General features: G+C 42.5%; 2 protein-coding genes across 3 annotated transcripts; both read right to left on the bottom strand.

Moving 5' to 3' along the window:
• Positions 1-893: 893 nt before the first annotated feature.
• erap2 (endoplasmic reticulum aminopeptidase 2) lies at positions 894-9,296 on the bottom strand. Of its 2 annotated transcripts, none has more exons than XM_076269961.1 (19): positions 9,215-9,296; positions 8,101-8,695; positions 7,836-7,974; positions 7,602-7,736; positions 6,716-6,836; positions 5,646-5,800; positions 5,315-5,428; positions 5,091-5,222; positions 4,746-4,877; positions 4,576-4,644; positions 4,307-4,482; positions 4,003-4,082; positions 3,704-3,887; positions 3,361-3,517; positions 3,067-3,251; positions 2,692-2,853; positions 2,315-2,455; positions 1,811-1,892; positions 894-1,700 (listed from the first exon to the last, which is right to left on the bottom strand). In XM_076269961.1, the coding sequence occupies exons 2-19, from the start codon at positions 8,598-8,600 to the stop codon at positions 1,536-1,538; spliced, it is 2,829 nt and encodes a 942-aa protein (XP_076126076.1). In that variant the 5' UTR covers positions 8,601-8,695; positions 9,215-9,296; the 3' UTR covers positions 894-1,535. The 2 variants fall into 2 exon arrangements, with proteins under 2 accessions (XP_076126076.1, XP_076126077.1); XM_076269962.1 differs by having other exon boundaries at positions 9,171-9,254.
• A 3,288-nt stretch (positions 9,297-12,584) lies between these two features.
• On the bottom strand, positions 12,585-25,083 carry rgmb (repulsive guidance molecule BMP co-receptor b). Its single transcript, XM_076270011.1, has 3 exons — positions 24,547-25,083; positions 18,776-19,311; positions 12,585-15,918 (listed from the first exon to the last, which is right to left on the bottom strand). The coding sequence occupies exons 1-3, from the start codon at positions 24,653-24,655 to the stop codon at positions 15,127-15,129; spliced, it is 1,437 nt and encodes a 478-aa protein (XP_076126126.1). The 5' UTR covers positions 24,656-25,083; the 3' UTR covers positions 12,585-15,126.
• Positions 25,084-25,307: the final 224 nt, after the last annotated feature.

Raw genomic sequence — 25,307 nt, 5'->3', positions numbered from 1 at the left:
TCTAAGCCTTAGTTTAATCTTCAGGTGTAAGTAATAAGTCAAAGAACCACATTCTGTGTAATATAGAGGTTATCATAAGATACTCTAGTTTGTAATTTCTTTTAAAGTATACATTTTGAAAACAAATTCACTGGTCCAGGGATGGATTACTGAATGGGCTTACTGGGCCCAAGAGCTCAGGGGGCCCTGAAGCCCAAGCCTCTGTGTGAAGTTGCTTCTTCTCCACCCTTCTCTTTTCACAAAACTCACCAGAAGTCATCTGGTGGGTCATTTTTAAAAAAAATAAAAAAATCTTCCGTGGCAGAATGCCTCAGGACCCCTCTATCTGAAGGGGGGGCATCTGTGCCCAGGGGTTCATAATCCATCCATGCCCTGCCTATGTCCATCAAAAGTTTGGAATACCCTAATTGACTGACCTAACTAACGACTTGTTTGTGATTTTTAATAATATTTTTGCATGGTAGGAAATGTATTGACATAATGTTTGGGGGTCCCTCAGACCCCACCACAGATTTGGTCCCCCCCAATGTTGAGATCATGACTACGGCCTTGCAGACATTGACAACATAACTTTATGTGGCCTATTGGCATTCTTGCAGAGCAAGCAGGTCACACACACAGGCCTAACATGCTTTCAATTTCCCCATGACAAAAGTTTTTTTTTTTTTATGTATTTTCTCTAAGCAACCTGCTGCCTGTGGGATACTGTGTCCCTGTACCAGATGTGACTGGACAACACCCATAAGTAAAATACAAAGCCTATATCTGGCCTGCAGAAGAATAGGCCTTTTATCATGACACATGCTCCTGCAGAAAATGAAGAAACACCTGTGATAGTCACCAGTAATATCAGTTTTTCTAATACCAATTCTACACATGGTCGTTACAGGGTTTTTTTTATAATTGTTTTTAGTTTATTTTTACAATCCATGGTATGAACAGAAATATTGTCTGTGCAATGTTACTTTCAGCATTGAACAGTTGAAAATATTTTATGTCATGAGAACAGATTCCGATTTGTTTTTTCTCCAAATGAATTCATTTTAATTACTATGTAGCCTATCCATATGTTATTTTGTGTGGATTACTGTATTGATGTATCAACATCTAACCACTAGAGGGTGCTATGCTCTCACTGGCACCAGACTGGGGTAGGCCTAGGCCATACCCTAGAACCAGAAGAGAATGCACACAAATTGCTAGGAGATGACTACCACATAAAGTCTTTCAATTTTTTTTCAGTTTTTTGTTTTTCTTTTCAAGTCAAATGTGTGTTGGCATAAAAGCTTAATGCATCACAAGAGCATTATTCTTTTGAAAACATCAATGCCCCTGCAAACAATTGTTACATGATACAGGATGAAAGCCATAATCTATCATTAGATTGAATTCAAATAGCAATCATAAAATACTTTTAAAAATGATGTGTGCTTGTGTGCGCTACTAAATATGTTCAGTGCGCTGCAGATTTTGGCCAGACAGTTGGCCTACCTGTACAGAGATCTGATCTCAATGAAGTTGCTTTTAAATGAGATTTAGTCCTTTTTCTGTAATGTCTTCAATGTTTTTAGCAGCCAGGCCCTCAGAGTTTCCAAATTCCGGTCCAACCACATGATATTCTTTTCCACGTTCTCCAGTGCCACCTGGGTGACACGTACTTGGGATGATTGGTCTTTTATGGATTCAAAGAATTCCTTGATCTGTTAATTAAATAAAAGGGTATGATTTAGGTTTTGATTAAGGTGTCATGAGAGTACTTTGCATTTGCTTGTGTTATTTCCGCAGTAAATATAAGAAAAAGGACACTTACATCATGTAGTTCCTCTTTTGACGAAAACTGAGATGTTGTGCCAATTATAATGTTTCTAATACTGAACGACCCCAACTGGAACCTGAAGGAGGATGTGGTTTAAAAAAGAGGTAATGCCTTATCAAAGTCTGTGTAATCAAAAAGACTACAGCAGTGGCATGATTAGCTTGTAAAAGTGTGGTCCTTTAGGTTTGATCTTTATATAAATACCAAACCAAATAGAATGTCATAGTCATTGTTTAGTTCAACAACTGTGTGACTGTGTTGGTTAGAATATCATCACAACTGGACTTAAGACAGTAAGCAATCAATTATTTGTCACTTACTGTATCTCAGTCAGAAAGACCCTACCAATAACAACAATTTCAACATGCAGCGCAAAACCATGGTAATGTCACTGATCATCATCATTGTTAGGTTATCTAAGGCAATGCAATTATACACTCTGTAGAAGGTAAGCTCTATTTGGTCAAGAGGCAGCGGAATCCTGAATCGGTCACTTACTTTTCCACCAGGCTGTTCCAGTTTTTCTTCACAAAGTTCCATGCCAAAATATGACCGTTGGGGTTTCTAGCCACATTGATAATCAGTGAGGGCAGATCCATCGTTTTGATGACTTGTCCCTCCATGCCAAGGTACAGGATTCTGTGCATAATAATAACAATATTGTTACCATGCTCGTTACTGTTCACTGTCAAATATCTGTTATCTTATCTGCTTACATTATATCTAACTAATTAATTCTTACAGAGTTGTGATTTATATGTTTATGGTTATTGTTTTTATTCTACTATTTATTCTGCTGCTAATTTAATGTTAATGTAATGTTTATTGATGTCAATGTTATGGGCTAGGCTGGCTGCAAAATATACTTGTAGTACCTGATCAATTTTGTTGGATCTTTGGTGGTTGCCAAAGCTGAGAGGATTTTGTCCTTCTGAGCCTCTGACATGGATGTAGTGTACTGCTGTAAGAGATACTCCCAGCCTTCATCATTTTGAGCCCCGACACAGAAGACTGTTTCAACCACATCACTAGGTATACTGTCAGATGAGGGGAGAAATGTACACACAGATATTACTAAATATTCTGTATCAATATGAGAATATGTACTGCTGATTTATATATATATATATACTGTATATACTGTCATAATCTAAAGAGAGAATGACATATAGTGAAACTAGCATAGTCAAATATATCTCTGTGATAAATCATTTGGAGTTGTTCAATGGGCAATTAAAGCTCACAATCACCTCAGTGTGCTGTTGGATTTCATCCAGTCACTGAAGAACTGTTTAGCCTTTTCAAGACAGGGTGGGTAGCCCAGATCACACGCCAGGGTGAGCACCTCAGAGCGAAGCCTCCTGTCCGAGATGGACCCCACATCATTCCACATCTGCCTGTCAATTACTCCTTGGAAGAACTGCAAGATGAAGTCCTGCCACCCACCACCACAACATACTGTTTTACCACCATGGCAAAGAGATGTGTGTGATACAGGTTACTGGTCCCAGATATATTAAGACTGTGAGGATTGTGAGGCTTACTTTCACATTTTGAGTGACATCTGGGAGACTCCTCTTTTCTATCATTTTGTAGAAGGTTTCCAGATATCCAAGGCCTTGTATGAGTGGGACATTGTGGTTCTCAGACTTCAGATAAGTGATCAAGTCAAGGGCGGTGTCAAGAGACAACTGTCCTGCACTGGATGAGAGAAAAATAGAGTCAAAAGAATGCTAGAGCCATGCATTCAACATATTGAGGGATTACTTGTCAAATACCAAAAAAAGTACCAATCAAAACAGCAGACATGACATTGTACCGTTGAAGTTTAAATATGTACCCCTGTTCATTTAGAATAGTTTAAGCTAGATACAACTTGAGTCTCACGTGACTAGTTGAAAGGAGTTGTGAATGAGGTTGGCCCGGTCCTTGTGACTCAGAGCGGTGAAGTTGTGTCTTAGAAGTGTGCTCAGCCTCTCCCAGCCGTCCCCCTCATAGTGGACAATGTAGTATCCATTCATGTCTGTGTTCAGCTTTACCCAGTCCACACTCTCGTCGATGTCCAGGACACCTGAGGGAGATCAGGGATATGGTTTGGTGACGTAGTCCAAGAGATATGACTAAGATACTACAAAGATTTCTTTGTAGGTGTTGTTTGTTTTCATATGTGATGGAAGAGTAATTACCTGACTCTGTGTCTAATAAATGCCTCATGTTGTGTCCTGAATGGCTTGTTTTGTATGTGAGAGGGATATGCCAAAGAAAGCTGCAATTAAGATAACATGAAATAAATATGTATTGATTTTCTTTGCTTGCATATAGAATCACACACAACTCTGTCTACCACACAGTAGTCTCATTGTAGAATGTTCTTCAGCATGAGACACATCTCATCCCTCATTAGATTGATGCTGCAAGATAATTTATTCATCTGTGACAAATAAAACAGTGTGAGTTAGTCCATCTCATGTTGGTAAAAACCTCCCTTACTCTTTCTGCAGGGAAGCCCATTGGGGATCTCCAGGATGACTGGTCTTAATGAAACGCTCCTGTGTGAGGTACAGCTTGGAGCCCTGCCGGTGAACCTTCACCAGTGGGATCCCTCTCTGTAGAGTCCATGTGTTCATTATGGTCCTTAGGTCCATATGCTCTCCTGCATAGCGATACTGCGGGACACACAGAACAGGTACAGGTGAGAATTAACCAAAACTGCATTTCTTCCTAAATAGATAGATATAGCTAAATAGGTAGATATGTACTGCATTCTTTGTTGCTTGAGTGCTGGTGTAGCAGTATTCTCCAGATGTGAACTCATCTTCTGAGCATGTCTATAAACACAACATTAATCACCTAAGTTACATTCAGCTAATGAAGTATTTGTATGAAAATAAATATTTATTTGGTTTTAAAAATAAGAAGAGAAACTTACATTGGCCATGCTGTCCCACAGATCCTGATTTTTGGTATTCTTGTACCTGAATTTCCTCAGGTATCGGACAATGCCACTTTGAAACACTTCATCAGAGAGGAAATGTCTGAGCATGTGAAGGATGCATGCACCCTGAGACAACCAATCACAGGACAGGAATGAGTCAGGTGAGGGCACATCTAGAACCTTAGCAAGGAGCCAACAAACTTCATTTGATGAATATACAAGACAAAAAGCTCTATTGTGAAGATGTTCCCCATGAGCACCTTTCCCTTGTTTAGGCCTGATGTGGATGATAGCCATGCTAGTTATCCAAACATTGTACAGACATCATACATTCTATACCTTATCATAAGAGACTGTGTCAAACATTTCTTTGATCTGGGTGGGGTTTTCTGCTGGGCAGGAAATTGGTCGAGAAGAGTTGAGAGAGTCTCGCCCAATGGCTGCAAAGCAGGTATGCAGCAGGTAGTCCTCCTGAAATAATATGGGATCTCTGTCACTAGTTTCATCACATATCCACAAAACATTATCAAAATTAAAAAAAATATATATATATAATCACACACCACATTTAGCTCTGGGTATGTTGCATCAACTGAGACAAATTCCATATATCTGGCAAATCCCTCATTCAGCCAGATATCATTCCACCACTCCATGGTAACCAGATTTCCAAACCACTGTGTGAATAAGAGAAGGAACCACTGAAAAACGCATCTTACCAGTGATGCAGATTTATGATTGATATTCACAATTTAAATGGGTACTATAAATGAATACTTTTCATATTGTGATGTGTAATGTTAACCGTTATTCTATTGTCTAATTCTAAATACAAACATCACGTTTACAACAAACAAACAATTTCTTTAACAGTGTGATGTGCAGTACACAAACCTGATGGGCTAGCTCATGTCCAATCACCATGGTAACCCAGAGTTGGTCAGAGGCAGATGAGGTGGCGGGGTCAAAAAGCAGGGCTGTCTCTCTGTAAGTGTTCAGACCCCAGTTTTCCATTGCCCCTGACTGAAAGTCCGGTATGGCAATCAAATCTAACATGCAGCCATGGGTATCAAGCAATAGAGGTTAAAAACAGCGTCTTAAATAACTAGATGTACCGCACAGCGGTACAAAATATGACCGCCGCTCAGTCCTGCATATTCTCTCTGCAAAAATAAACACGCTTGTCAATTTGTCTCGATCTCCTACTCCATCCATCCCCTACTCTCGTAACTGTAAATAAGTGTGTGCATGTGTGAGTTTGCTTTTGTGTATATGTGTGCTTCTCTGTGTGTTTTTTGCTTGTAAGTGTGTGTGGGGGGTAATGGTGTGTGTGTGTGTGTGTGTGTGTGTGTGTGTGTGTGTGTATGTGTGTGCACGTGCGCACATGTTTGTCTGCTTGCCTGCAGTGTGTGTGTGTTTTATGTGTCTGTGCATGTGTGTGTGCATGTGTATGTTCACTTGTGAGTGTGTGTGGGGGGGGGTAATAGGGTGTCTGTGTGTGTGTGTGTGTGTGTTTATGTGTGTGTTTGCCTGCATGTGTGTTTTGTTTTTGTGTGTGTGTGTGTACACAAAAGCAAACGCACACATGCACACACTCATTTACATACACACAAGTTGCAAGAGTAAGGGAGGGAGTAGGAGATGGAGACAAGTTGACAAGCGTGATTTATTTTTTTGCGGAGAAAATGTGCAGGACTGAGCGGCAGTCATATTTTGTACCGCTTTGCGGTACATCTAGTTAAAGTAGCATCAGTTAGACTTTGCACTATGTCTGCCATTTCAATTAAAGAGCACAAAAGTAGCACATACAATTAAAATAATCTACTATGATGACACATATTGAATAAATACAGGTCTGGAGCTATTTAGACTGATAATGGCCAAATTGCGCCCCTGCGAAAAATCTAAAGAGTGAGTAAAAAGTGCTTCTGAAGTATTGAGAAGAGTAGAAAGAGTGTTCCTACCCAGTTTGGGCAGGGGGTAATATATGTTGAAATACTTCTCGTAGAACTCTAAAATCCTCACTGCAGCCTCAAGTGCGTAATGGGTTTGGTGCCACTTGTCTGGAACAGCGTAAATGGAAACCTGAGGAAAGGAGACACACGCTTACGTCTCCCACAGTAATGGGCCACTAAGGAAAACAACAAAGGCCAACAAATACCCAGCAATAGATAACTGTTGCATGATTGTTGGGACTCTTAAATGAGGGACCAAAAGGCCAAAGAATTCTATGATCCAAAAATCGAAGGCACTCTCTTTAGTAAGGTCCCATTCATTTATCACACACAAGCAGGAGATGATAACAATGCAAACTTTCCTCTTTCTACAGTCTCCTGTTCTGCAACAATACACCCACAGAATTTGTAGATATATAAATGGGAATCAAGTAGTAACTCTGTCATTATGAAGAAAGATGCCTTTGGGACGACAACAAATAAAAGTAAAATATTAATATTCTAATTTTCTCATTTAATTCCTTTTGCAATGTGTAACATATTCTGCACTGTGACTGCACTCTTGACAACTCAAAGTGGTCTTAGAGGTGCAGTGAGGTGGTAGTTAGGGTTACGTGTTATTTTGAGGTCCATATGAGGTGAGGAGCTAGTTGGGTGGGAATGGAGAGAGTAATCTAGATGATAAATTGACGGAGTTATGGCTAACCAAGAAAGACTTAACCAGACTTGTATAGCAACATAGTGTAAACACAGGCAGTTGATATAAAGTCTAACCAAATTATGTATGGTATTTACATAAACTTGATATCTCATGATTTGCTATGCTTAGAAAGTCTTTTGGGATCACTGGAGCAAAGCGGACCTCCAAACTACTGTGTAAAAAAAATGCTCTTACCTCCACTCCAGACGAGGTCCTTTGGGTGACACTTTTGAAGTCACATACAATAAAAGCAACCAGATAGGAGCTCATTTGCACACTAGTATCAAAACGATCTTCCAGAATACCATTGGGCAATTCAACTGTCTGTTCCTATGAGGGGGAGAAAGAGTGTAGTCACTAAAGATCCATTTTGTCACAGTGTATTTTACAGAATTCAGCATGTTACTTTAGATAGTAAAATGTTCTTACAATGGGCATATTTGAAAGAGAAATATAAGTGTTCTGCCGTCTTATCCTAATAGAATAGTTGGCTTTGAAGCTGGGCTCATCAAAACATGGGAAGGCCATGCGTGCAGAGGTGGGCTCAAAGTGCGTGGAGGCCAGGACCCTAAAATACACAACGAACAGAGGTAGATTACTGCCATGCGTTAGCTGTTCTTTTCGACACACAAACACACACACACACATGCACATACACACACACACACAGAACAAACAACACCTGTAAAGATACCTTGTCTCTCCTTTTTTAGTTTTGTATGTGCTCCTGTATAAGCCGTAGAACCCACTGCCCAGCGGAGCATCAAACTCAAGGTACAGGAAGTACTTCTCCCCGGAGGTGAGAATTTTGGGCGAGAAGATAGCGATCTGCTCGTGGGTGGGATACTCCAGCACGGGCAGGACGCGGTCCGATAGGTGGGCCTCGCTCTCGTCCAGCACGGTGGCTGACGTGATGTTGAGGCCTTTGCTGTGCAGGACCACCCAGTTGGTGTTGTTCTTCACGTCGATCTCGATCTTGGCCGAGCCGATGAAGTGGAGTGTGGTGAGGTTGGGGTGGACGAGCAGATGGTAGTGGATCGGCACGATGTAGTTTGGGAGCCTGACCTTGCTCCACGGGAAGGGGAGGCCATTGGTGGCTGTGTGGACATTTTCGTCCGCCTGGTCCTTCGAGTCGGAGGCATGGTCCGTGCCAAATACAGTCAGGGGGAGTAAGGCAAAAACCAACAATAACATGATGGAAGATTAACCAGGGAAGACCTCTGTTACTTTGCAGTCAAGGGACAAACGCAGCCTGATGCGGAAAGATCCTGACAAGTACTCAGAGATACCTGGAGGGATGCAAAGGACATCATTTTAGTCCCACCCTTCTAACAGCCATCTGATTATCAACATTTATGATTTCAACGGTTTATGCAAAATCAGCCAACATATTCGACAGGGACAGTACAGTTTGAGTCCAGGCTCAGAGTCTCTCTGTGTTGAAAACTCTCAGGCGGTACAGTTTATGTGTATATAAAGAGATGGATCACATTGTATCTGTAACATGAGCCTGCATGAGCTCCTGCCCTGATGTTAATACAGAGGGATCAGCTCAGTCACATGGCTGTGCCACACACAAAGAGAGAGAGAAAGAAAGAGAGAGAGGGAGAGAGAGTGTGTTTGTCTGCTTTAGTGTCTCTCAGCCTACTGTCAGCACTGAAAAAACGCCAAGCGGATGTACCCTTTAAAGCACGCAATTAATAATTTCTCTTACACACACATACACACGCAGAAACCTAGTCGAAGGCGAATAAAAAGACTTGCCCTTTTGACAGAGGTGGTCTCTTTATCGACTGCGACGTGTTTACCTCAATTTCAGCTGCATCATTCGGGCCTGCTCGTCTCCTGTGGCAGCCAGCTTTCATTTTCCCTTTCATGTGTCAGACCCACAATTCCCAGGCACGCTGCAGCTGCTGCCGCCTTCCTGTGCCCTGTATGCAAATGAGAGCCAGCAACAGCCAATGGCAGGCTAGTGCCGGCACAAAAACAGGCTTCAGAGAACAAATGGCTTTCATGCTGAAACACAACTCTTGATATATTCACTTGACTAGCTCCTCTTTTGACCAACTTGGTTGCCTTTTTTTTTATTATTATTATTATTATTTGTTTCTGGGGTTTGCTTTCTCTGAAACAGAGAGGATAAGAGCTGGATGTTTCAAACGGAAATGTTGATACACATACTTTATGGTTCATGATCAGGACATAATTGCAACATCATACATTTTAGATCAGTAATATTTCAATAAAGTTGTGTGTTACAAACAGAACTCGGTCATTAGAAGATGAACATGTGTCTGAGTTATCAAACCAACAAATGCAACAGGTGTACAGACTTCTGTGAGCTAACGATCATATCATCAACCACACACCTCAAAAGTAACAGGCATACCACAGATGTGTTTGCAGGGTAGGATTAGAACAGCCTTTCTGTCCTCAAAAAAAAAATAAGAATAATTCATAGCAGTTATCAAATTTCTGGCAACAAAAATATCCTCGATTTAACACAATTCATTTGTGAAATCCATCAAAGTGGTAAATCTTTTTAACAGCACACCAACCCACAGTGTATCGTTTTCTCTGATTACAACCTTATGCACCACTGCCTCTACATACAGTTTCTATAAGCTTAAATGAATGTAGAATAGTAACAACTTGAAAAGAGTTGATGTTGTTAATGCAAATAAAGATGTCTCCAGCTACTGTAATGCATTTGGTGCAAAGGGGTTATTCATCTCAAGATGGTTATGTACACTCTAGGTGCCCATAAGAGCAAAGGTAACTGAGAGCTATGCTGGTGAAATCCCCCGTCATATATCTTGTCAAAGCAAAAAACACACACAGACACACAGACGCACAGACACACACACACACTCACAGGGAGAGAGGGGGGGGGGGGCAACACACACACATAAACACACAAGCAAACACACTCACAGGGAGAGAAAGACAGAGAGAGAGAGAGACACACACACAGGGAGAGAAAGAGAGGGAGAAAGACACACTCTCTCACAGGGAGAGAGAGTGAGAGAGAGAGAGAGAGACACACACATACACACACACACACACACACAGACAGTGGAAAGATTCTGTGGCGGGTGAGAAGTCACGTGAGCGAGAGCGAGAGTGGGGTTAATCCTTCACACGGCGCTGCTCATTCCACGGGGCCGTCTGGCACTGCACCATGCTTTGGCACCACACCATGCTTCTCCACCTGCTGACCATTCAGATCATCACAAGTGAGTAGAGCCGGGGGGTGACCAGGCCAACGTCCCCGCGGGGCAGAACAGCACGAGACACCTGAGGAGGGTGTCATGATATAGATTTTAAAAGACCTTTCATCAACTGAACCGTTGACCTGGTTGAAGATAGACATGTTAATTTGAAGAGTTAAAAGCTGACCATAGATTACCTTAGGGTTGGTTGGTGATATGTGCCAACTATTTTTATGAATGTGGATGGTATGAAAAGCTTATTCTAATTAATATAGTTATTTAAAATGTTTATTCATGTTAGCATGCTAATTCATTTGTGTAACATGGGTTGTTTTCTACAGTGCAGGCAGAGGGTGAGCTGCTAGCCACTCTCTCTCCTCCGTTTCACCTGTCAGGGCCTGGGTCAGGCACGACAGGGGGCTTGACCATCCTAGTGTGTGTGGTCAGCACCATCCTGAACGGGGAGCTGGAGGTGGCCTGGATCTCGCCGGGCACCGGAGGACGACCTCGGCCTGCTATCTTCAACCTGATGAAAGATGAGGATGGCACCCTGACAGCCATGTCTGTGATATCGGTGGCATCCAGTGAGTGGGACAGCTACATCTGCTTTGTGAGCCACAGAAGAATGGCTAAAGTCACACAGACACAATATGTCGTGTTTCCCAATAAGACTTCAGGTGAGTCACCTTCATGAACACTTCATGAACCTTTCATTATAATGTGGGGGGATGTATTATGAGAAATGACTAAGGGGAACTCTGTCTTCAGATTCAGGACAAGAGTCCACCCAGTGTTATGAGTATCTAACCAGCTCATCCAGCATATCTGAAGGTAATGAATGTCTAGTGTTCTCCACTATCATCTATCAAATGAAAACAGTTTATTATGTGTCATAAATTATACCTGAGATATTCATTGATATATTATTATGAAATGTGTCTCATTCAGCAGGTATAAGAGCGCAGACAAACCATCTGATTGTCCTGGCTCTTAGAACCATTCTTCTGAAGATCACCATTTTTAACGTCTTGATGACAGCACGAGCGGTTATAAAGTGGTAATATTCTCTAATCACTTCTATAATATGCTGTATTATTATGAAATGTTTTCCTCCTGTCGACTCAAAGTGTCCTTTGTGATGAATAGGTAGTACCCTACCCCATGCCATCACCACTAACACAAACTGTGTATTCTTTGTGGTTTTCAGAATATTTTCCATGAATATTGAAGGTGGCAACAGTAAAGTACCAACCCCAAAGAGAACACTACCTCTAAAGAGACAGTTTTCTGCATGAGAAGAGATGCTGCCTTGCTCTAAGGTTTGTGTGTGTATATATATGTGTGTGTGTGTGTCTTTTACTGAAGAGAATTTCTCTGAGACGTTGGGTCTGATGGTGAAGCTGCAGCGTCTGTCTGTGGGGCACACAGGTGTGTGTGGTGTGGTGGCAGCACACTGGGATATCTGATGCCACTCACACCACACACTATCCAGGACAGAGCAGATACTGTTCACAGGTGTCAGGCAGATGCCACTAACCGCCTATGAAAGGTTCTGTTTTTATATGTTTGTGTGTTTTCTTTGTTTCTTTATTTCTTTTGTTATCATTTGGAGACACTGGCAATTGCAACTGCTAGAAAGGTCGTTATGTGGGAATCTACTGCATTTGTAGTCAATCAGTCTGGGGATTCTTTTCTGAACCTGATACATTGTAAATGCAAAATGTGAATGTAACATGTATTTTCTAATTAGTTCACACAAGGGAATCTCCAAACTACACAATTATGCAGACAGATCAATTTCATAGTCATAATCATAGTCCTATACCAAAGGCATGTTCCACACTAATGTCTTCAATACATTGTAAATGGAGTGACATCAGTAGATTATTGTGGATTGATAATTGAACAGTGAATGTTAATTGCAATGCAAAAAAGGACTTACAATTATTTTGTACTTTTAATTTATTGTTTTAAATAAAACACACGTTTTCCTTTTATCAGTTTTTCTTCACCGCATCCAGTACAATACTAAAACACTGATGTAACAAGGGTGGTCCACTAGGTGGCAGTACAATCACATCTGAAACATTTTTTCCAACAGCAAGAGTATGGAGCTTAACTTTCTCTAACAAGACACTACATTTATAAATAATTTAAGTATCAACATTGAGCAGTCACTCTTCACAAAACAAAAACTCATATTCACTCACGACAAAAAGAGATCACAAAGTCAAATGCTAACGAAAGCTTAACACAGGATGTAGGCTTAACTTTGCAGTTGATTGCACTCCAAGGCCTTGTTCGGGTCATAAATATCCCACCTCACATTGAAATATTTCTGATTCTGATAACCAACCTCCTGTCAAACTCCCAGTGTTCTAAATACAATCTATTACACTTGTCACAGTATGGTAGCAGCTCTTCAGCACTGGCAGTAGTTGCAAAACAAAAGAAAGAAAAATCTACAGTAGCAATGTCTTTTTTAGAAGGTGATTATGTGATAAAAGGGAGTTTGGGATGTTACACGAGTGGCCCCTTTTGGGAATATTTTGGCATCTCGTACCCGGCTTCAAAAAATTCCTTTCATAGATGGTGCTGCTGGGTTGCAACAAACTCCAGAGCAGGAAGGAGTGTGGGAAACCATAATTGTCATGAACCCTCCCTTAAGTGTCTCCCATCTCTAGAAATCGGTTTCTGCTGCTGTTGCTGTGAATGTTATTCCATCAACACTAAGCAGGCGAGAGAGGGAGAGAGAGAGAGAGAGAGAAAGAAAGAGAGAGGGAGAGAGAGAGAGAATGAGAGGCAAGGGGAGAGCGGGAGCGACAGACTAAGGAAGCTGCACTGAGGAGGACATTCATATCAATGTAAATGAGCTATCGGAACATAAAAGAAATCAGATCCAAGTCACACCTCTACATGCTCTGGATTTACACACACAGGCACACACACACACACACACACACACACATAAACACAAAATATTCATCTGTACTTCAGATGTGTTCCACTGTGATTCTCCTCTTGTTCAGGTAAGTTCGTCTTTGGTTAGCAAAAAAGAAGGGATCCAATCAACCAAACAGCCAATTAATCTAATCAATCCTCCGATATCTATAAGGTGATCGTCAGTGCCGCTTGCTGAGAGAAGACATTGGTGAAGACACACAGATCTATCAAGAGTAGTACCATGAATACAAAAACCCCCCAAACTTATGATTGCATGTACTGTACATTGTGGGTTGTTACCAGGAGGCTTGATCTAGCAGAGGAGAGCGGTCTCATTAGTGCTGGATTCCAGTTTCATTGATACAAACATGGGTTTGGTAAGAGAGAATCACTCTGGAGTTACGACCAAACATGTCATCTCTATGAACTCTCTGCTTCTGTTTACTGATTTCTGCAAGTTCACATGCTGAAGAGCATCTAAAATAAGACTCCAGATCAGCTCCATCAAGCAAATCAAGCTAGAAACACATCCGTATTTGCACAATGTAAAGCATATAAATGTTCATCCAACAATCATTCAGACTATTCAATCCTCATGATCGCGCCCACACTGCCAGCTGTTCCTACAACTTTCAACAACCACAACTTTTATATTCAGGTCATAAAAGCATAATTTCAGTGGGCCCACGATGTTTATAAACTCAGTAGGTGTCAATGCTATCCTGCTGCTGCTGCTGTTGGTTCCATCGCAACTGCCAGCTGCACTGATCAAAGAGAGAGGATAGAAACATCTAGATCTAAACAGAGTGAGATATAATCAATCTTACACGGAGCGTTTAGTGAACAGGGCTGGGGCGAAACCCTCTGTAGTCACTCATGGATCATGTACCGGGCAAGTACCATGTTCAGGTGTTGCACCAGAAGGCAAAGAAGTCCAGACATGTGAAGTTAGTGTCAAACATTGTGTGCGTGCCAAAAGCACTGTGAAGAGCAGTATTCTACCAGCGCTGAGATCCCAAGTTTGTCCACCCTGTCCACTTTCAAAAATAACAAATTGCACTCGTATTTGAAAACTGTTCGGCTGAGTCATATGGGTGAGGCCTAGTACCGTTTCTATACCGTTCCAAGCTGTTCCATGGTGATTGGGCTTGCTTAAAGGAAACACTGTTTTGTTCAGGTGTATTTTTTTTTTTTTTGCTTTTTGCTGTTCTCTTTTCTTGCAAAAAATTAAAAAATAAAGTGCTTCTGTTAAAACGTCCTCCATCTTGAGGTATTAAAAAAAAAATCACACAATTCACACAACAAATGACTACATCCAGGTCTTCAGAGAAAAAAAAGTAATATACACAAAATGTACAGTCACAAGAGAGAGAAAGTTCGTTTTTCACGACTAAGATCAAGAGAGTATGACTCATCTTGTGCACAGTATATACATCAACACTTTTTGTCTGTTGTTGCTTTGCTTCACCACGCCATTATCATAGTACCATCATTTAAAAAAAAAAAAATAACAGCCCAATCAATATGATACAGTTTTTTTCACACGCTTATTTTTTTTTTTTCCACTAAAGCCAAGCGGTGACAACTAAACAGGGCGCCACCAGCAGAGGCAGCAGTGACGCTTGGCTCCGCGCGGCACCCGAGGGCGGGTAGATGTGCCAGCGCTCCTTTCTGGGGTGCAGTGCCTTCATGTCCCTGAGCGCGTCGTACGCGGCCATGGTGAAGTTGGCATCGCCGGTGGTGAGCAGGTCAAACACGCATGAGTGGAAGTAGATGTCCTGCACCTCCAGCTGCTCGCGGCACCTGGCCATGGCCGCGTCCAGGGAGTAGGCCGCCCGCTGGGCATTGGGCCGGGGCAGCTGCTGGTACTGCTGCTGCTGCTGGTGGTGGTGATTGTGGTGATTGTGGTGGTTGTGGTGGTTGTTATGGTGATGGTGATGCTGTTGATGCCTCATCCCAGCCTCCTCCTGCTGCTGCTGTTGTGGCTCCAGTAGAGGTTGCTGTAAGGGTAGAGGGAGGTGTCCGTCGCGGTCAATGCGCTCGGACGTCGGGCAGCCGTTGACGCACAGCTGCAGGTCCTGCGTCTCGTCGTCAAAGGCCATGGCCATCTCCTCAGGCACGCGCGCTGCCAGCGTTAGGTAGCGGCCTAGCTGACGCACGATCACCGTCACGCCGATGTAGGCGGCGTGAATCTCTACGTGGTGACCGGCGGACTTCTCGATCACCCACAGGCTCTTGGTCTCGCCATCGCCGCCACTGATGGTGCCATCCACGAAGGCAGCTGGCAGGTCGTCCGTCACGGCCTGGTACACCTTCGGGTCAGTGCACTCCTGGTAGGGTTTGAAGATGATTGTGATCTGAAAGAAGAAAGGATGTGTTATTTATTATATGTCCATCTGGAAACATTGAATGCAAGATTACCACATGGTCAACTACCTAACTATGATTGAATGAAAGAAAGAAAGAAAGAAAGAAAGAACGAAAAGAGAAAAGACAGGAAAGAAGGAAGGAAGAAAGACATTGGTCATAGATCTACCATCTCAAGGACACAGAATATATTCTGTACAGTTCTAGATTCCAAAAATTATCGTTTATCATCTGTGCATTTTGCTCAAGGCAAAATAGGCACATATACAAACATGCACATTCAACAGTAAATAACCCATACCCCCATTAGACTCCAAACAGCTTCAGATCAAAAAAACAGGAACTAATGTTTTTAAGGAGTACAGCCTAACCTCAGAAATAAAACCCTAAAAATCTAACCTCTGAAACACGAAATAAGAAAGCTTTGTCTACAAATGGCAAGCTAATTTGAGCATTGAGGCAACCTTTTTGACTATACATTATTTGAAGGGTGAGCTGGGTAGCTAGCTACAAAGCTCTGATCAATTTCCCCATGCCACACATGGCTAGTTTTAACTTCATCTCACACTGACGGATCTTTAATGTAGTTTGCCTGTTTGAGCACAAAGTACATTGTAATGAAATTCAATAATGTTTGGTTGGGGAAAAATGTGTGAGAAGAGAGAGTGAGTAAGAGATAACACTGTCCAATGAGAGGAGGATATGGCAGTTGGTTAATGAGTAGTGTGGTGCTACATTAGCAGACAATGAATGCCAGTTTTGTCCCCAGATGACATGGATGAAAAGTGACGACTAGCCGGCCATTAGGGGCAAGAATCTGAAAAGCCCGAAGTCGAGATATGTGTGCTAATAATTATGTGCTAATGGCTAATAATAGTCTTCCACCTCTCAAGTCATAAGGTCAACTGAGACTCCCTGTTCATTAAGCTCAAGCTTTCATCACATGGCCTCAGACAATTTCAACTTTGGAGGAAAACAACAATCCAGTATTTTATCCTCAAAGACATCTTTGTGAAGGACACGTCTCCCTCCCAGGCTCCAAAAGTCCTCATCCACCTCACTGACAACAGACAACGGCATATCTCTATGTGCATTTCGGGTAAGTCGGTTAAAATCCAGTTTGGGTCATGTCTTCTGCCTCCCCTTAGCTTGAAACTAACAGCAAAGGCTTCCTTTAAACTCAATTCATTACAGGTCATACCAAAGTAAAATGCTATATGTATTCATTAATAAAATTAGGATTTCATGGACCGCCTGGTCACAAGTGTTGGTCACAAGTTCTTTCTTTGCTGGTTGCTTTGTTTAGCTTGCACCTGTGGAGATTTGGTCAGAGTTTGGAAATTGGGTAATCTGTTGGGAAATCTGCCAACCCAGCCTCTGATTTACAACTTTTTATGCAGTGCATATGACTTCGGGGAAGCGGCCGCACTTCAGATGTCTCTCTTTAAATCTGGGCAAAAATGTGCACGCCCAAGTCGGGCTGGACACTGGCCTTGAAAGACATTAATGCAATTTGAATGTCTGTCTAAATAAGACAATTCTTCATGTAAAATGTACCCTAGATGGTTTGTATAACATCCATTATGATTACTTGTAAGTAGACAAACTTGAAACATTTTTGTAAATCTCCTCAACAACATGTTGAATTTCACAAGACTTACTAGCAACTGCAAAAAGGAACAACACATTTACAAATTAAACAACTGCTATGGTTATTAAGCATTAATAAAGACTATAGAGTTATTGTTGCATGTAAAGCATACATGTAACTAAACTGAAGTCACATCTGCATAGCTATAGAACAGTGTGGCATACTTCCTTTCAATGTCTTATATTATATGGGGAAAACTGTCACAGTTGACAGAAGGCAGTGTAAACACTTCCTCACAAATTCTCAACATTACACGGAGCACAAGTTCATTTCATATCATTATCATATCATATAAACTGTCTGTCTGTTTCACCTACCAGGACTGCAAGAAATCTAGGAGTTGTTCTCGACAACCAACTAAACTTCTCAGATCATGTTGCCTCAGTCGCCCGGTCATGCCGTTTCGCACTCTACAATATACGGAAAATCAGGACTTACTTAACTCAAGATGCCACCCAACTTCTGGTTCAGGCAATAGTCATCTCACGACTCGACTACTGCAACGCCCTCCTGACAGGTCTCCCAGCCTGCGCAGTGAAACCACTTCAGATGATCCAGAACGCGGCGGCGCGCCTGGTCTACAACCAACCCAAGAGGGCACATGTTACCCCGCTACTCATCCAGCTACATTGGCTACCTATGGCGGCCCGCATCAAATTCAAGGCTCTAACGCTTGCCTACAAAGTAGTCTCCGGTTCTGCTCCCACCTACTTGAATGCCTTCATACAGACATACGCTACCTCCAGACCGCTGCGCTCCTCAGACGAACGACGTCTAGCTCTACCTCCGGTACGCTCAGGCCAATCCAAACTTTTCTCATCTGCCAGTTCCTACAAGGGCAGGGACATCCCTCTCCATTTTCAAAAAACTCCAAACATCTCCTCTCATAGCAACACTTACAACAAGTCTTGCTGATCCTAGCACTCACCAGCCGTCTTAAACGGACACGTAACTGTTAAAAACAGCACTCACTGATGCACTTATTCTTACTGTACTTATTCTTATGTTTTTTTAAATTGTCCTAATATTGTTGAGAATTGCTCTAAAACTTAAACTGTTTACCATGTTGTTAGTCGCTTTGGTTAAAAATGCGTCAGAGCCAGACTTAAAGTGTCTTGTGCCCTGTACATGTTCCTTAAGCAAACATCAAAGAGGTGAGTGAAAGTCAAAAGACTGGCTTGGTATGCCTGACTGACCTTATTGGTAGCCGTGGCACTGGAGCCCATCACCACGGGCACGTTGGTCACCTGAACTGACAGGTAGTTGTTGTCGATGAGCGGCCAGGCGCCCTCCACCTTGCACGTCTGGAAGTGGTCCTTGAAAGTCCTCAGGTGGGGGTCGCCAAACAGGCCGCAGAATAGGTAGGTGGGGGGCCGCACGGTGCCCACCCCCACGCCGCCGAGCCACGAGGCCTGCTGGTTGTGGTGGAGGTGGCGGCTGTGGTAGTTGCAGGGCTCCACGGGCGTCTCGGGGTGCGTGGGCGACGTGGGGCCGTCCTTGGAGCAGTTGCGCTGGCTCATGCGGTCGCTGATGCCCAGCACGGCTGAGTGGAAGACCAGGTTGCCGCGGCAGCTCTTGGCCGTGCGCTGCGTGCAGGCCGAGTAGGCCCGCAGCGCCTTGCAGTACTCTGTGTCAAAGGCATCCGGCGCCGTGTTCAGGTGGGTGGTGAGCGAGACGAAGTCTGTGGTGCACTTCTGGATGCGGCAATGAGTGCTGTGCACTTGGCTACCCTCTGGAACAAACAAATACATGGTGGTGTTACAAACAACAACGAAACCACTTGGTCATCAGTGGCCACTGATTTTATTCTAATCAGTAACAATACTTCAGTTGGATGATTTTTTAAAATATATACTAGCAGATATGCTATAAAGAATTAGTTGATAATGTTGGCTATATCTTTCAAAAAACAACATACACATACAAAGTAAGGTAAAAACAAACCTTCAGAATGGACAATAAAAGGTTGCACTGCATTTTTGGCTGTATGTTTTAATTGATTTAGTGTTCTAGTGGAACATTTATAATTTAACAAGTTTAAAGCTGACTTTTTCTCTCAGAGGGCAAAACAGATGCACAGGCCTCGCATGTCATTAGAGACAGATTCAAGCATATGGTCCAAATAAAGTAAAGAAACTCAAATTAGGTCAACAGGAAGTCCTAATAAAACTATCACCTCTGCGGAGACAAACAGTGGACGCTTTCCCAGCGTGGCTACTAGCTGTTGTAAGAAAAGCCAGCACCTTGAAAGTTTCCATTGGCTTTTCCCAGTTTGAGTACTATACACTCAAGGTATGGGCTTTTCCCAGTTTGAGTACTATACACTCCAGGTATGGGAACAATCTTGCACTCAGCCATCAGCACATCAGCCAAAAAAAGTTCTAGGACTTTGGGACAAGACAAAAAAACACTTCCTGTCTATTGCCAAAGTTTTTACAGAATATTAACCAACAGTGAAGCACTGCTTTGACAGTTTGGTATAATGGAGAAGTCAAGCCTAAATAATTGTGAAGGAAAATGCTAAGTCACCTTATAGAACAACAGGTAGTATATTCTACTGGCTGAAGTACAGTGGGAACGTAGTGTTGATCATTTTTTGGCTATGGTGTCACTTCAGGACATTTCCTCTGAGTAGCGATGATGAATCTCTGCAATATGTCTAGCCTAATGTAACCTATTTATACTCATACCTCCTCAACATATCTGGCTGGCTACTCGATTCTCTAAGGCATAGATAATTATGCACTTTCCATCCGGTCCTTCAAATGATACTTCGTAATGCACTGCCTAATTCAATTACAAAAAAGAGAGCATTTTTAATCCGATAGCCACTCTTGTTTCTCCATTAACACACCTTTAATCTTCCCATCTGACACAGTGAGCGCTCCCCAAGTAGACTTCCTACTGCCAATAAGCCGCACCCTGCTGAGGACTCCAATGCAGGGGATTGCATTATGAACTTATCTACTGTCAAACTTGGCTGACTATCTATATTTCATAGCGGCATGAGAATTCTGCAGGGCCATAGGAGAACGTGCCAATTCAATACTTTCTGTTGATCAATATTCTCTAATAACATGTAATAGTTTGTGGGCTCAGAAAGAATCAGGCACAGGGAATGGAGAGAAAAGCAATCTTGACTTCCAGTCCAAGACACCTTATCAGACCTGGTTTCAAGTACAACCAGTACTTGAAGTTTGGATTCCTCTGAGCAGCCAAATTCCAGTTCTGGCCAGTGCGAGAGCTGGGTCTTAATCACTAAGATCCTCTTTGATGTGTTTACATTCCACTATCAGAGCAAGAATCTCAATGGATTCGTCAATCCATCTCCAGGCGCCCAATGAAGGAGACCAGAATGTGGAGCAAAAAGAAAACAAGCACGTTGCAGATGTAACCATGTTTGGTGGGCATGCCTTGTAAATTGCAGCCAAACAGAAGATCTTTTCACGGAGAACACAGGTGGTTCCGTGTGACCTCATATGCCACCGAGCCTGAGCGCTGCCTGGAGGGATTTTATCACCAACATGTGTGAGCAGGACGTGGCGCGCACCGGCCCTCCTGAATCTTCCTGATCGGACCCCCCCCCCCAACACACACACACACACACACACTCCCACCCCTCCACCCCCATCTAATCGAATTTACAGAAATCATCGACACAAGCTGTTTTTCACCAATGGGCAGCTGGAAACAATTAGAGCATCACCTGACATTCCTATTTGAATCAGCATGGTAAGGAGCATGCAGCCGGATATTTCCTGACCCTGACAGGAGTCACACAAACAAACGGGTGGAGGAGGGTGGGGTGAGGTCCTCCATCCCAGAAAAAGAGGAGCCCCCATGGCATGCTTGATTCATCAAGACTGAGAGTGGTGCATCAAGGGGTACTACATAGATCTGCTCTATGTTATGGCCCCAGTTGGGGGCAGAAGGGGCAGAAGGGCCCCAGTTGGGGGCAGCAGAGGTGTAAAATCAAACTGTCACATGCAGAGCAAGAATTTCTCAGTGCCTTGTCAAATTGTGTTGCTAGATCCCCTGACTGGCACAACAGACACTTAATTGGTTTCAGAATTAGCATCAAAATCCACAGTGCCTGACCTGCACAAATAGGTGCAAACAGAAATTATAATTCCACCAAAAAAAGAGAGAGTGATACTGGGTGCATGGGTAAGAATTAGCTTGAAGTGTGGCTTTCACTTTCAGACATTTGCTATTAAAACACAGATATTCTGACACTCCAATTCAAGGTACTTATATATAAATGAGGCAAGGAAATCTATGTTGCCCCGAATAAACAGTAATTTTAAGCTTCAGTTTAAATTGGTGTCCTTGAATGTATTTAGCTTATTAATATATTATAATCAGCTAATGACTACTGTTTCATACACTAAGGTTACATGCAAGTACTGTAGATGAGAGTCACTCCCTTGTGGTATGATGTTATATATCTAAGATGTAACAGCTCTTACTTGCTTTAAAATAGGATTCATTTTTCAACTTCTTTAGAGTGCAATGAGAACAATGTGCCTGGTGTTATTGTTCCAGGCAGATTATTAAAAACCAGTCCAGCAATGAAAACATAAAAAGAGAGGAAAAAGCACACAAGGTATTTGTTTCAAGGGCCCCAAAATTAATTTGTGTTTTCTTCCTCTATGAATGAGGCATCTCGTTCGCCGCACACAGCGCGGCCTTGTTGTAATTAAGTAGCTGGAAATATTTTCTCAGGGTGGCCGTCTGAGCAAACCTTCTCAGCTCCAGAGGGCCCCAGCTGGTGTCGCGGAGTGAAATTTCAAGATGTGGAATTTGGCCAGGGCAGTGGGGTCAGCAGACCTCCGCCTTGTGCAGAAGTGAATGTTAACGACCGCGGAGCAGGCAAGCAAGAGCCCTTTTCTCAAAAAGCCCCTAGCCCCCCCCCCCCCTTGTCCTGTCTTCCCCACGAGCCTCGGAATCTAAATGACATCTTCAACACAGTGCCTCACCAATCCTTTGTTAGCCATACAATATCCAAGGCTGTGTGAGTGGAAATGAGCTCCTCCTTTCAACAATCCAGTGATTTAAAAGAAGAATGTTTCTCAAATCCGGGTTCCTTTACTACTGTGTTCTTACACAACAGTTGTTGTTTGTTTTTTAAAGATGTGTCTTTAAAAACAGTAAACCAATTAAGTGAGAACAAAGCTTTAAGAAAAAGTATGAAGTACAGACTGAAAATGTGGCAAAACCTCTATTAAATAGCTTTGGTATGTCCTATATTATCTTTCATGCCTCTTAATTGTGGATTTGATCAAGACACAAAGGGGTTCTACTATGTCCTCACTTTCAAGAGGCATTAGCTATAGGCTATATATGTGTATGTATCAAAACAATAAAACTGGCACTTAAAGGAGAATGGGGGGTTATCCTGTGAGGAAATTTGTTCTCTGCATTTTACAAATCCGTACGTACAGATAGATAGATGTTCTACACATATGTTCTACACATATTTTCAAACCATGTACTGGATACAAGATCAGACAACTCTGGATGACCATAAAACAGACAATAGTCTATAGAAGCTGGAGGCTAGCTGCTGAAAAGTGTGAAATTATATGGTATAAAATGCTACTTGCTACACATAAATTAGCCTAATAAGGGCAGAACGATGAACCCAAATCAAAAGCAACATACAAACTGAGCATGAGCATGGATCCACAGTAGAAACGGGCACTCAATGCTTGAAATACTACTAAAATCTTTCTGAATCAACAGCCTAGTTTTCAGGTGGGGATTTTTCCTATGGATAAGCGTGGCTTTGGACCGCCTGGTCATCTCAGTGACTTAAACCTTATCATGTCCAGCTGCCGGGGATCCATGTTAAATGAATTATGAAGGTGTGACTACTCAATGGACACCCAGCAGCATACCATCCACCATTCATTTGTGATGGCCGCGAACACGGGCAACGGTCAGGACACCCGAAGTGGAGCAGCTGTCACCGAGCCAAGAGAAAACAGGCCACCAAAAATGTGTAGGCTGGTAACAGTGAACTATTCACGAATCAGGGACAACATTTTTGGGTTAAGTTTGCTGGGAAACACTTCCACAGAAGAGGCTGCCCTATGCAACAAGGCTGATTGACGGTATCGATCAGCATTCATAAGCTAAAGGAAATCAAAAGGGCGTGGGCTACTTCGGAGTCATACTTTAAGCTGTCGTAATGCTTAAATTAAGCAACAATGACAGGTTGACTAATTAGACCGACACTTTATCCTTGTTGGCATCTTGATGAAAAAGAAATAGATTTAACGAAATGTAAATTCAAATGTAACTGACACGTTTTCCAAATATCTTAGACTTAGAAAACATTATTCTATTTTCATTAAATGTTGGGCCGGCATATCCTATCTAGACTACTTGTGTCTTAGACATGATACAATGTCTTAACAGCGACTTGGTAACTTTTCTAGGCAAACCATTAGCTTATGGGAATGGCGCATGGAACTGAGTGCTCATGAGAAGTGCGTGGACGCCACGAATGGAAACAAAAGTCGCAATTTTTAACATGTTAAGACGCCAGTGATCGGAGTTGACACCACCGCAAACAAATCCCTAGCTCAATATTTCTGTCAGTCAGGTTTCGTGGTCTCAGCCTATTACAGATGAACGTAAATGAACGTAGATGAACTAAACACAGTGCGAACTCAGCCAAGAGTCCGGACGAACGTGAAAGTCGGAAGGAATACTTTTACGACCCAAACTCCTTCCAACTTTAGTCTAGTTCACATTAACATTAGCCTACCTGCAATTTCACAACCTACTTTAAGTATGATTTAAGAAACAGGGCAGTCTTTTTGTGTCGTTTAAGCAGGCATCTGAATATCTAATGGGCTACAGTATATGCTCAACAACACAAGGAGTGTCGTGTTATCACTGACATGTCAGGGGGCAAAAACCACAAGAACAGGGAGAAAGCGATGGGGAAATCAGTTACCTATCTGGACCACGGTTGAGAAAGTGAGCAAGATCAGCAGGATAAATGATGACGCGTAGATGAGGCGCTCAGCCCCGGGGTAACAAAATCCTGTTTTCCCCATACCCATCCATCCAGGTCGCGGTTGTGAGAGACTCAAGTAGCCTACTCCACGGCAGAAACAGAGGTGGATTTGTGGCGATGCGGAGAAATCGGGCCTCTGCTCTCCTGTTTTCTACTTTACTCCCGGCTTCCTGTGGTCCGTAATTGCATTAAAATCGTCAGTAATAGATTCGCGATCTGTGCGTCTTCCGCGCGTAAATGCAAAACAAAGACAAAGTAATACTTCTATAATTATCCGATCGAAAGGAATTATCGAAAACACACTTGAAAATAATGTTTGAGAACTCGAGGTTGCTTTGCTATCCGTGTGGACTAGTCCGCTCAACAGCAAGTAATTTCAATGCTTGTATCAACCGGAACGTTGCAATCTTCTTCCACAAACACGTATGCTGCACATCACATTTCTCTACCACAGTTAGGAAATCTACCCCCGTCTTTTCCAACTGATCGATTGCAAATCAACCAAACCCTCCGTTTAGCGGAAACCACGCCCATGGAGAACACAAGGACCGCCCATTGAGTTATATCTTTCTAGGGAGCAGAACTTTGTGGTAAGCCGCTCAAGGGTTTCTTCCAGGCTCATATCTATTGATCTGAAAGGTGACTTCAATCTGTGAAAATGACACTGTAATTTCAGATATTAACACACAAAAAACAAA

Source organism: Alosa pseudoharengus, unplaced genomic scaffold, assembly GCF_046254945.1.
Source record: "Alosa pseudoharengus isolate Yale_2024_CS ecotype anadromous, Long Island Sound unplaced genomic scaffold, YU_APseudo_1.1 YU_APseudo_1.1_scf_6, whole genome shotgun sequence".
In the NCBI taxonomy this organism is placed as follows: domain Eukaryota; kingdom Metazoa; phylum Chordata; class Actinopteri; order Clupeiformes; family Clupeidae; genus Alosa; species Alosa pseudoharengus.
The sequence above is the reverse complement of the archived record's forward strand: the minus strand, read 5'-3'. Positions and strand labels throughout refer to the sequence as shown.